Source organism: Podarcis liolepis (genome assembly GCF_965112155.1).
Source record: "Podarcis liolepis genome assembly, chromosome: 4".
Classification (NCBI taxonomy): domain Eukaryota; kingdom Metazoa; phylum Chordata; class Lepidosauria; order Squamata; family Lacertidae; genus Podarcis; species Podarcis liolepis.
In genome coordinates, this window is record NC_139558.1 from 30,774,593 (window position 1) to 30,786,995 (window position 12,403).

Here is a 12,403-nt window from a genome sequence, read left to right on the forward strand (position 1 = left end):
TGGTCCTGTTAGCTAGGGATGATGGGAGTTGTAGTCCCATAACAGCTGGAGGCCCGAGTTTGGGGGTGCCCGCTAAAACTCATCCATTTTCCTCCTGTTTTTATGACAGCCTGTGCCAGAAGGAAATGGGCAACTGCTGGTTTTCTTTTAACCTGTGTTAGCTCAAGGACCTACCCTCTGTATGGACCCATCCGGATGAGCTGAAAAGCCGTTATAAAAGAATACTGAGCTAGAAGTAGGTTAATTACCTGCGAGGGAAAGTCGAGCTCTTTGCAAGGGAGGGACTCAAGTTTACAACCCCACCCCTCGCTGGAGTAAAAGTTGAAAGCAGTTCTCTCTCTCTAAAAGGGCAGAGAAAATGAGCCCAGAGCTTTTAAACAAAGTTGTACACATTGATACGAATGGAAAAAGAAATGGCAAGGCAGATTGTCAACTATGCATTCGATGAAAAACAACCGAACCATTGCAAGGAATAACTGAAAGGAGCGCGTCGTCAGTGACGCTTAAAACTAAAAAACTAAAAATAAAAATCTCGGAGTTGGGAGGAAATCCCACCACACTTTAAAGCTTTTGTGCATTTGGGGGCTGCTGCAGTCCATCCCACAAGCCTTTGTAGGTGTGCAAAGACTCTTGCTTTCTTCAGTGAATCCTACACAACTGTTACAGGATCCCTGTATGTCCAAATATTCTACCGATTTCTGATATTAGGGAGAGAAACGGGGTGGAAGTGGTGGTGAGATGGAGACAAGTTTGGATATTAGCCAAGAGAAAAGTTTCATCTGTCACAGCCACCCTAGTATCCATCCCCATTCCACATAGTAGATTATGACTCCTCTGGAAAAATCCTTTTAAACACAAACGCAGTCCCTCGCCCCGCAACTCAAAGCCTGTTTAGGCAGATACATTAACAAAAACATCCCATTTCAAGCCATTCTGATCTGTAATTAAATGGTGCAGCCGGCTTGTATTCACCGGTGGCTTTTACAGAAGTTGCAGTGATCCAAAGTCAGGTTGCTGTGTCAGAGAGTGGCTCTTTTATTAATGAGAATACAAAAAAAAGGGGTGGGGGGGAGGAAAAGGAGAGGCTTGCATGTTCTTAGCCCGGCTTCAATTTAGTTGCTAAGCAACCCGTTTATGGTAATTCATCCGCGAAATTTAAATCTCTGAGAAAAGGATCCTGCGTTTGGCTGAATGGTCGCCACGAGCAGAACAACTTGTGGGAGAGGGCAGCAGCTGCCACTTCTGGCCAGCAAGCCAGCCAGGCAGAAGCAGGGAGGGGGAAATTATGCACCGTGCCCCCCCCCCACTACACACACACACACACACACACGCCTAGACCCCATGCAGAATGAGCTCATTGCTCGCCACCTCGGGGGACAGCGGGGAGAGCTTTCTTCACAATCCAGTACCCAAAGCGCGCGCGCACCCCCCCATCCTGAGTCCAGATGGCCGCTGGGTCCTCAGCACTTCCTCTCTTCTCCTCCTTCCTTGAGATCCCCACACCCCCTCCCCACCTTTCTCTCTGTCTCCCTCCCTCCCTGCTTCTTAACGCGCGCGCCAAGGCCCATTGCACTTCCAAGCAAGCCCATTCATCCACCTGATCTTAGCCCCACATTACTCAAACTGCGCAGGGTATTTCCTCCACCCCCCTCTCTCTCTCTCACACACACACGCAGGCATTTCCACTGAAATACTTAAAACACAACCGGAGGGTTGCACAGCCCTCCCGGCAAAAGAGATCTAACCCAATTCTGTAGCCTAAACACAAGAGGCCTTGGAAATAAGACTAATGTTATTGGACTGAAAGAAGGAAGACCCGTTCAATCTTTGCGCCGGATCCATCAATCCAGAGTGAGCGCCACCCATGGCGCCTATTCACCAACAGGAAAGCTCTTTAGAATGACACTGACGTCCATAACCTGGCATTGAAGGAACGAGAATATCTGACCTTTTACACCCTCTTTAACCTTCCATGCTGTGACTACAAAAGAGCATTAAACACTCGGGAAAGTAGCCAACCACCTCTCGCCACCCAGCGCCGGAGTGCAAATCAGGGGAGTTCAGTGAGGCTTGCTCTCAAGTAAGTTCCTGTAGGGTTGCAGCAGGCTTAGTCTGCTCGCAGACTGACATCTGTGAACCACGCCGCCTTGTTAAACAGCGATGAGTGTTTGGGTTTTAACACCCCAGGAAGAAGACCTGCTCTCCTTTTCAATGAAGCTCACTGCTCCGCCTTAACTGTAGGGTTTTAAGAAACGGCTTACACCTGAAAGCATGCAGTATTTACTAGGAAGCGAATCCACAAAGTTCAAAGGCGTTCACTTCCTTGTAAGGATTTCATCATCATTATTAATGAAAGATCTGCTCCGGCAATTGCTATTCCTTCCCGTCATTCTCCCCGTCCCTAGGAGAACAGGCTAAAGGAGGCGGCAGCCTCCGCCCTGGTTTCCTTTAGACTGCCATCCTATAGACGCTTACCTGCGCAGACCTGCATAGGATTGCGCTGTGAGTCTCTCAAGCCCCTGGACGGAAGGAGAATGGGGAGTCGTGACGTCACTTGCAATGACCAAGGGTTAGAGAGGGAGCAGGACTCGCTTGCAGAGGCAAAAGGAGCCGGCCAAAGAGCCGGAGCAACGCTCTTCGCCTGTGAGCGCAACCAGGAAAACCTTCACAGAGCGTCCAGCTAGAAATAAATCCTATTTCAATGGAGCTTACTCCCAGGTGATTGTATATACATATATAACTGCAGCATTAACGACCCCCCTCTTTCCCCCCCACAGGCTCAAGTGGCCCAACAACCCACCCCTGTTAGGAGTCCATGGATTTTAGAGAACTATGGATTGCGTGTCGCCGTCTGTCCGTCCCGTCCCCCCCAAAAAAAACACACACCCCACCCCGCCACTTCTGCCCGAAACAGGCGCGCGCGCACGCACCCTCCAGCCTCACATCCATTAATCTGGCAGGCTAGGAAAAAGGGAGTTTGTGTCACTCTGGGTCAAGTTGTCAGCGGCTGACTGGCTAGCTGAAGACTGCCTGTCAGTCAACACCGCATCTCCCTGCAGCTGAGACATCAACACCACCAAGGAGATCTTCCCTCGCGCTACCGGAAGCTTGCACCCAGTTTTAAGCATTTCCTTCCCCCCCCCCCCACAGTAAAGGGCAAATATTTGTGCATCTTTCCCCAGCCGCCCTCCCTCCACCCACCCGCCGCACTTTGGTTCCTTTTCGCCTTCCCGTCTTGCCACTATAGACCAATTTCCTTGAAACAGCCAGAGGCTGGGACTTGTGAAATTTGGTCCATATCCTAAATAATTCATTCCAAGCCTGCAGCCAAGGCCAAGACTTGTTGCATCCATTTTAGAGTTTGATTAATCACCCTGGAACTCCATGCAAACTCAACTGCAAGCGTCCAAGGAGGCTCCCCGCTTTATCGCTAAAAGCTGCCACTCGCAGATTTATTTTTCTTCTATTTATATGCAAATATGTCTGCGTCTTAAAAGGTGCGCGTGTGTGAGTGTGCGCGCTACACACACACACACACACACGCTGACAATCTCTATGAAGATATAAAAATGTCGTTTTGTCTTTAGCTTGAAGGTGCTGATCATTTATTACAAAAATAAACCAATAAATACAACAATATATTGTTGCTTTTGACAGGATAAATATTTTACAAATATATACTCTTAAAAAAAACAAATATCAGTGTTAAACTTAAGGAAAATATGACACTTATTGATAGAACTATCAATAATATATACTGCATTTCTTATTAGAGCCGATTGTTCTTTATAGGTTCAGTTGAAAAATGTTCATACAAAACAAGTTCAGACCATAGCAATATGCAAACGCTACATGGAAACTATTTTCCTTTTTCTTTTTTTAAAGGCAAGCCGCTGTGATTTAAAATGCATGGTGGAGCTTGTTGCTTAATTTTTTTAAAAAAAAATGCGGTCAACAACAGTGGAGCGACTAGTTTAAATACACTTGGAAATTATTTATTGGCTAGGGATTTGAACGCGGTTGTGATTAGAAGTCAACTAGGCAACTCGAGAAATTGGGGGAGGGGGAGAAGAGGTAGGAAAAGGCTTCAGAAAGGGGAACGTAAATTATTATATTTCAGAATCACGCGGACTGCTTAAATACAACTTTTCAAAAAAATTTTTTTTTACTCCTCTCTCCTTTCAGAGAGGAGGAATATGGGGGAAAGCTTAAGGGACCCAACAACCACAGAATACTGGATTTACACGTGAATACAGTGCTTAGGGTAATTTAGAGATTTGGCGATATAGAACGTTATTTTCATTATTTACATATTATATAACCCTTAACTAAAGCCTCTCGTTTATGCGTCCCGTGGCCTTGTAACCCTGAAGCTCCTATATACATTCAGAGGGTTCAATTTGAAGACGTGGGGGGCGGGAGGAGAGAAGAAGAAGAAGAATAGCAAATCACCTTGGTAGATTCACCTTTCTGCGTTATAAGGATACAGAGATGGGCATATTTTGCAAAATACCTGCTTCCGAAAAAGCGACTGACCTTACAAAGCAGTTGCAAATATTACCTTTCTAACAGAAAAGAGCTTGAGGCTCACTATTACCCCCTTTGTTCTCATCCCAACCCATTAACCAAACAACAACAACTAAGACATGTAAACAGATCTCTGTCCTGATTTTTTTAAAAAACAACAACACCCCACGCCACTCATTCCTCTAGCGTGAAAAATAGGATTCTATCTCACATGCTGATATTTCCCAACAAGTATAAGCAACTTCGTGGCCTCCCTATTGGGAAGCCTGTTTTTTCTTATTTCCCTCGCGTGGAATGAAATTGTTGGAGCCTAGTTCTTTCTCTCTCTCTCCCCCCCCCCCATTTTCGGTGCCCCCTTCCCCTGGACCACCTAAAAGAGGTAAAATTCTGCACTAGCTTCCCACACTCCTCAAAAACTGTCTCCCGCCCCCTCTTTGTTGACTATCAACATGCTTGTGGTTTAATTTGGATTTAAAACAATGCATTTTAGGGCTCGGCTATTTAGCTGGCTTTGACTTGACCTCAAATTGAGACTTATTGAAAAGGAGTTAATATTATTTCCTGGTTCTAAACCATTATACCACACATCAAGTGAAAGGAAAGGAACTAACGCTCGATTGAAACCTTATGTTCTTCTTCATCAGCTTCAACCTCCCACCCCATATTTTTCTGTTTCTACACAGTGCGCGCCGTGGGACTGGCTATCTTATCTGGGTACCACAACCGAAATGCAGGTTTCCAAAGGTGGGTTTGAACTTTTCAAACCTCTCCTGACTCCTCTGCTCTGTATACATCAATGGCTATAACAATAACAAACAGTTACGGTAACCTGCTTCTCAGTAGTGCAGCTACTGATATCCTTAACTTCACCAACGCTCACGTTTATTATAACTGGTATGGCTGCTGTATAGAGTTGAGGGCAAGCACTTAACACCTGCGCCCAGTCCACATCCTGCATGCATCCCTAAAGCAACAACACAACAATGGCAAACTACCAGAACCCTGGCTAAAACTCGTGAGTACTTCCTTCTCTTTCTGTGCGCACACCAACACACACATTTAGAAGTACCTTTTCTTAAATTATAGCGTTTAAATTAAATAAAAAGTTACACACATAAAATGTTTCCAAATAACATATAGTCTTTTTTTTTTAAAAGCATCCTATGCATTATATTTTGGAAAAGGGACGGGGAGTTAAACTGTTGCAGATGATCGCTTATATCACCTGATAGGGGATATCTTCTGAGCTAGGGTTGCAACTTAAATGAGGAGTCAGACAATGGCCTTCTGTTCTAAAGTCTTGGTTTATAATCCCATTACACACTCTCAATACATTGATCTAAAAATACCGTGGAACTATATATGCATTTATAAGGACTTGACCTACTTCTAAAAAAGCTAACCTGGCCAATAGTAAATGGAGGGGGGGAGGGTTTCTCCTTCGTTTCCTGTTAAAAGCACACACCACAAACAGACTATACAGAACGCAGGTTGGTTCTATCGTTGAGTCTCTCATTTGGAAGGTTTTCAGTATTTCTTAAGAAAACTTAACTCGACACAATTTCGTATGCATCAGACAAAGACTATTTCATTCTAACAAATTTATTTTCTCAATCAGCTCTTACGGAATCACTACTCAAATTAAATTACAATCAAATTATCACATCAAAAGATACCCTTATTACCTAATAGCTGTCCGTATTTTTTTTTTCATTTCATTTTTTTAAATTTGTGCTCGTCTGAAAAAAACACGTAATACAAGATCTGGGGAAAAAATAAATTACCGTTTTGCAGCAGTTCATAGGTATTCTGAATAAAATATTAAAAGAAGTCATTTAATGAAAATATAAAGCAAATTTTTTTTTAGATCAACAACGGATCTAAACATTTCTCTATTGCTGTCTTTTTTTCTCTTTTTTTCTTTTTGTTTGTTTGTTGAAAAGTCTGTTTATTAAAACCTACCAAAAACACTGCGAGGAAATGGCAGTGTTATATAATCACTTCCACAGCACCCGCTCAATCAAGTTGGCAACGGATTTAGGAGAGAGAAGTTCAGATAAGTGCAGCTGCAGATGCCCAGTTCCTTTTAAATCCCTTTATCTGAATTAGTCCAGAAATAAAAAATATTAATAAAAAAAATATTAGCAGTGAACTTTTTAAAATTAATCTTCCAGGATGATTGGCAGCCATCAGGAACAGCCCTGAATTATTCCCTTTATGTCGCTGTTTCCCTTAATTCATGCAAAATCCTTCTACGGAGCTCCAAGTTTTAAGGACCAACAACCTCGCTTTGCTTCTCTCCCCCCCCCTCCTGGTAGGAGCCCCTCCCTCCAACCTCTTTCTTTTCAGGGTCATCCTTCTATTTGCGGGCGGTTCTTTCTTTCTTTATTCCCCCTCCTCCCATCTTTCTCTCGCTCGCTCTCTTTCTCTAGATTATAATATATAAATTTGTTTTTTTTTCTATCCAGTCTGCTTGGCTTTTCATTTAGTGCTGCGTGCGTTATTTCCCCCCCCTCTCCTTTCCCTAAACCTAGGAAAAAAGCTACCGGTTTTTCTCTTTTGTTATTGTTTTCAAAATAATGCTTCTCCTTCGAAAGTAGACTCCTTCCCTGAACCAAATTAACGTAGTTTGGGCAAACAAACAAACAAACAAACAACCACCCCCCTCCCAATAGCTATGGAACTCAAAGAACATATGCTAGCATTGTTTTTTCTCCTGCTTGGGGCCTACCCTCTTTTGACATTTTCATTTTACGTATTTTATTTAAAAAGTGTGTGTGTGTGTGGCGGGGGTGAAATAGAGAGAAAAGTTTCGGTGAACCTCGCAGGAAAGTCCTTTTAAAGGGGCTCGTGGTGAGTGGGGGGGGGGCTCGGAGAAGGAGGAGGAGGAGAGAGAGAGAGAGAAAGAGAGAGAGAGAGAGAGATGGGAGCGCAGAAGAAGCTGGGTGCTGTACGATCGCTGCCACAACGATAACAGCAGGGCATAATTTAGATCTGGTGTTGTGGAGTCGCTACAGAAAGGAACAACATCCGGGGTTGTGGGTTTGTTTGTGGGTTTGTGTGCGCGTTTGGGTCTCCACAACGCTCCCTTTCTCGCCGTAGCAAGGAAGGATCTCCAACTATCTCTCTGCAATGAAGAACGCTAAGTGTTCCAGATATGTGTGTTTAAAATAAAGCAAGCCAAGGAGCCTGGGTCTGGGCTGTAGGTGCGTGTCGCTGTCCTTGTGTGCGTCTTCGCCTTCCTTCTCCCCCTCCCCTCCCCCACCCCTTCTCTCCCCCCCCCCACCGCCTTGCTCACCTCTCCCTCTGCCTGCCTGCCTGCCTGCCTGCCCTTCTGTCTTCTCCCTAAGAATCCCTTTCTCACTTTTTTTTTATTTAAAATTTGTGGCGTTGCTGTCGTTGATGGTGATGATGGCGACTGTCTTTTTTGTGTTTTTGTTTTGCTGTCCGTTCCCCCTCCACCTCCCCACCGCACACACCACCCCCCTCACTGCACGCTCGCCTGGAGTCCGTGGTGGGGCGGCGGCGTATCGGAGTTCACGTTGCCGACCTGCGAGTAGACGTCGTCGGGCGTCTGCTGCTGGATCCCCGGGGGGGTCATGCGCTTCTCTTTCTGCCTGCGGTTGCAAAACCAAACCCTGACCACCTCCTTCTCCAGCTGCAGGCTGTCCGCTAGGTTCGTAATCTCCTGCGCCGAGGGCTTGGGGCATTTCAAGAAGTGGCTCTCCAAGGCCCCCTTGACACTCACCTCGATGGAGGTCCGCTTCTTCCTCTTGCGGCCCTGAGCCGCGATCTTGTCGATGCTGGTGGGGCTGCCCGTCGACGAGTCGGCTTCCTCCAGCCACTTGTTCAACAAAGGTTTCAGCTTGCACATGTTCTTGAAGCTCAGCTGCAGAGCCTCGAAGCGGCAGATGGTGGTCTGCGAGAAGACGTTGCCGTACAGGGTGCCCAGCGCCAAGCCCACGTCGGCCTGCGTGAAGCCCAGCTTGATCCGACGCTGCTTGAACTGCTTGGCGAACTGCTCCAGGTCGTCCGAGGTCGGCGTGTCCTCGTCCGAGTGCGGGTCGTGGCTGTTCAGGCCGCCTCCCCCGCCTCCGCCTCCCCCGCCGCCGCCTCCCCCGTGGTGCGGGTGCGGGTGCGGGTGGTGATGGTGGTGGTGGTGGTGGCCGGGGTGCTCTCCCAGCTCGGGCGTGTCTCCCCGCACCAAGCCCGGGTGCACCAGGCTCTGGCTGCCCGGCGGAGGGCTCAGCATGCCGTTGACCGTGAAGCCGCCGGGCTGCGAGTACAGCAGAGGCTGCTGCTGCTGCTGGCTGGCCATGGAGGGCAGGTGCGCGCCGGCGCCGGCGCCCCAGTGGCCCTGGTGCGGCGGGCCCAGGTGCGGCGGCCGGTGGTGCAGCGCCGCGCCCGAGTGCAGGTCGTCCCGCCCGCCGCCGCCGCCGCCGCCTCCCTTCACGTCGGGCTGCTGCTGCTGTTGCTGCTGCTGCTGCTGCTGCTGTTGCTGCTGCTGCGGGCTCCCCGTCATGCCGACCGGGCTGCTGGCCCAGGGAGAGCCGGCTTCCACGGCGGCGGCGGCGGCAGCTGCGGCGGCGGCGGCGGCGTGGGGCAGCGCGGTGACCCACTGGTGCGCGTGGCTCAGCATATGGCCGCCGTTGCTGGCCGCCATGGCGCCCTGCATGAAGTCGCTCTGGACCATCTTGACGGACGAAGGGTCGCCGCGGTAGCCGCCGCCCGACACCGACGTGACGGCCACGCTGCCCGGCTGCATGCCGCCGCCGCCGTCCGAGTGCACGATGGAGCCCGCCGACAGGATGCTGTTGGTGGCCAGGTAAGGGTTAGACGCCGCCGTAGCCATCGCCGACGCTTTCCTGTCGACCCCTCCACTGCGCTCGCCACAAGCCGCCGCCGCCGCCGCCGCTGCCGCCGCCGCCGCAGCCCAGTAGCGCGCCACCAGAATCCCGCCCGGCTCGGCTGTTTCCTCAGCTCTCCTCAGCCTGCCCGGCCCGCCGGCCGGCCGGCCCCGAGGCGGGCTCCTTGCGCGCGGGTGCGCGCGCCGCCGCCGCTCCTCCTGGGCTCGCGGCTCCTCTGAGGGGAAACACTCGCCACACGCAGACAGACACACACGCGCGGCCGCTTCTTCTCCTTCGCCGGCCCCTTATTGCGATTCACCTGTTCGGGGTCGCCTCAGCGGCGAGAAAGACATTACTGAATCCCTCTCCCTAGATATTGGTAGAAGGAGGGAGGAAAGGAGAAAAAAAAAAGAGCGGGAACCGCCGAGGGGAGGGAGGGAGCGAGGTCGGCAACAACAACTCCCCTTTTGGCTTCCCTCCTTCACTCCCTCAGGAGCATATTTTCTCCCCTCACAGTTTCTGGGTTGTTGTTGTTGCTGCTGCTGCCGCCGCTGCTGTTTTCTTTCCCCTCACAGAGAAAGTTTCTCTTCTCCCCCTTCTCCCCCCTCCTGTAAGGCTTTGTAGGGGGTGAATGAGTGCGTGTGGGCTCCTTTCTTTCGCCCCTCACGCACGTCCCCTCGCACACACTGTCTCTCGGTCTCTCTCTTTCGCGGCGCTTCTGTTTCTTTCTTTCTTTCTCTGGCTTTCGTCCCCCCTCTCTCCTCTCTCTCTCTCTCGCGCGCAAGTTTTGTTTATGTCCTAAGAAAACTTCTGGCGATGCTGGCGAAGGCGGCGGCGGACGAGGCGACGGAGCTGCCGGCGACGCATCGCCTCAGAGTTGACGCCCGGCGGATGCGCCCGGGTCCCTCGGAAACAAGAGTCCTGCTCGGGCCACCTTCTTGCGGGAATCTGGAGAAGACATGCCGCTTCCTTTCCCTTCTCTCCCCCCCCCCCCGCTTTTTCTCTTTGGGGAAGGGATGGCTTGGTGGGTGTGGGTTGTTGCCCCAGTCGTCGTCGTCGTCGTCGTCCTCCTCCTCACATGATAAAAGAAAGCAAGTTCGACAATATCTCTTTGGTCACCCTTCCCTCTCTCTCCTCTCGCCAAGAAAAGTTTAAAATCGCAGAGTTCTCTGTAATTCGAAAGGGATGACGAGGGTGACGAAGATCCAGCGGTCGTCTCCGGGAGGAGGAGGAGGAAGCGGCTGGGCGCAGGGGAGCCGCGTGAGGGTGGGCGCGCAGAGATGGTATCCTTGAGCCGCGAACTCCGCGGGGGAAGTTGGCTGGCAGGCTCGTGAAGCGTGCTCTTCTGCTGGTGCTGGAGTACAAGCCGCTCTGCTCTGCTCTGCTCTTCCCTCGCTGCTGCTGCCGCCGCCTCCTCCTCCTCTTTCTCCCCCCTTCCTCCTCCTCCTCCCCCCTTCCTCCTCCTCCTCCTCTCCTTCTCTTTCTCTCCCTCTGACAGCTCTCTCTCTGTCCCTCCCTCACAGAGCGGGGACTGTCGAATGTTTACCCTCCGCCGAGAGCGCGCGCACCACCACACTTTCCCAAATACAAGGAAGTCGAGCGCGAGGGCCCCCGCTGATTGGCTACCCGCTGAGTGATTGGCAGGCCCGCGATGACTGGCTCAGGACGCGAGGCCCCCCTTCCGGCCGTTCCGATTGGTTGCTTTTTAATTTAGGCAAAGTGTCGTGGAGGCTTGGAAAACTGCCCTGCCCCCCTTCTCTTCTCTCCATCACCACCCCTCCTTTGGTCTCTCTCTCTCTCTCTCTCTCTCTCTCTCTCTCTCTCTCTCTCTCTCTCTCTCTCTCTCTCTCTCCTTCCTACTCACAACATCTTAACTCTTAGAGCCCAGTGAATAAATCTGAGTTCTCCCGGCATTGAGCTGAGAAGAGGGAGGCGGGAGAAAGGGGGGGGGGGAGTAATGAGAGAAAAAGGGGGAAGGGAAGAAAGGAGTGTGTGTGTGTGTGTGTGTGTTGGGGGGGGGGCGGAAGAGAGGAAAACCCACTATCTAACACTGTACTTATTTTACTTGCATGCATATGATTCCTCTTATGGGCGCGCTTAAGCCGTATTATCTGCAACCAGCCGTGGCACACAAGGGCTGCCTGTATTCACAAAGCCCCCAGCCTAAAGAAAGGAAGAAAGAAACAACAAACCCGGAGCGCTCTCCCTGGTATCTTCCAAAGTTTTCCCTCCCTCCCCTTCCTGCCCTGTTTCATGTGCCTGTTTCTGCATCTGCTCCCCCCCCACCCCCGCTTCCCAGAGGCACAAAGGTGCAATCGCCAGCAGCCCTCCTTAAGCCATGGCAGTTCCCACTGAAAAGCCTGCGCCGGACAGAGAGGCTCAGGCGGCCGGCTCTCCTCCTCCTCGTTGCAGGCAACCGGCCCCACACTTCTTTGTTTTACAGCCTCGGTTATTCCGCATCTTATGGGAAGTACAATGCCCCTCATCTCTCTCTCTCCATCCCCCAACTGAGGGAGTATGGATGCACGCAGCGCTCCGAGGCCTCTCCAAGCAAAAGGATGCCTTACCTTTCAAGAATACCCAGAAAGCTTCTTTTAACCATTTGTCTATTTTAAATTACGTTAACCCCACGGTGCTTTTTCAAAAAATATTTTTTTTTTTTGGGGGGGGGGTTCATTTCAAACAACGCAATGCCTCTCCAAATGGCTCTATTCCCTATCACTATATAAATGCAACCATGATGTGTGTGTGTGTATAAAAATAACACCGACGCCGGTAGCATTTTGTAGGATATAGACTTGACTCTATGAAACATTTTATTATCGCTAGTCCAGCCGAAAGAGTTAAGGTGGGCGGAAGAGAGAGTGAGAAAGGGAGGGAGGGAAGGAGGGAGGGAGGGAGGGAGAGAGAGAGAGAGAACGATGCGACCAAGCGGAAACGCTGCACAGAGGCAACCTCAGTGAACCAAGGAAAAAAGAGAAAGTGGCAACCCAAACAAGGGCAAATTGAACACTCCTCGGGGAATTCCA

General features: G+C 50.4%; 2 protein-coding genes across 2 annotated transcripts in view; both read right to left on the reverse strand.

Moving 5' to 3' along the window:
- GPR45 (G protein-coupled receptor 45) overlaps nucleotides 1-12,403 on the reverse strand; it is a 550,360-nt gene that overhangs the window by 134,316 nt on the left and 403,641 nt on the right. The window lies entirely within an intron of this gene.
- On the reverse strand, nucleotides 7,820-9,485 carry POU3F3 (POU class 3 homeobox 3). The gene has a single exon (XM_083501550.1). It carries the CDS (start codon nucleotides 9,377-9,379, stop codon nucleotides 8,015-8,017), a length of 1,365 nt encoding a protein of 454 aa, XP_083357676.1. The 5' UTR covers nucleotides 9,380-9,485; the 3' UTR covers nucleotides 7,820-8,014.

What these genes read in the sequence shown, in the direction of transcription:
- POU3F3 (XM_083501550.1), bottom strand. Translation starts at nt 9,379, where the DNA reads ATGGCTACGGCGGCGTCTAACCCTTACCTGGCCACCAACAGCATCCTG.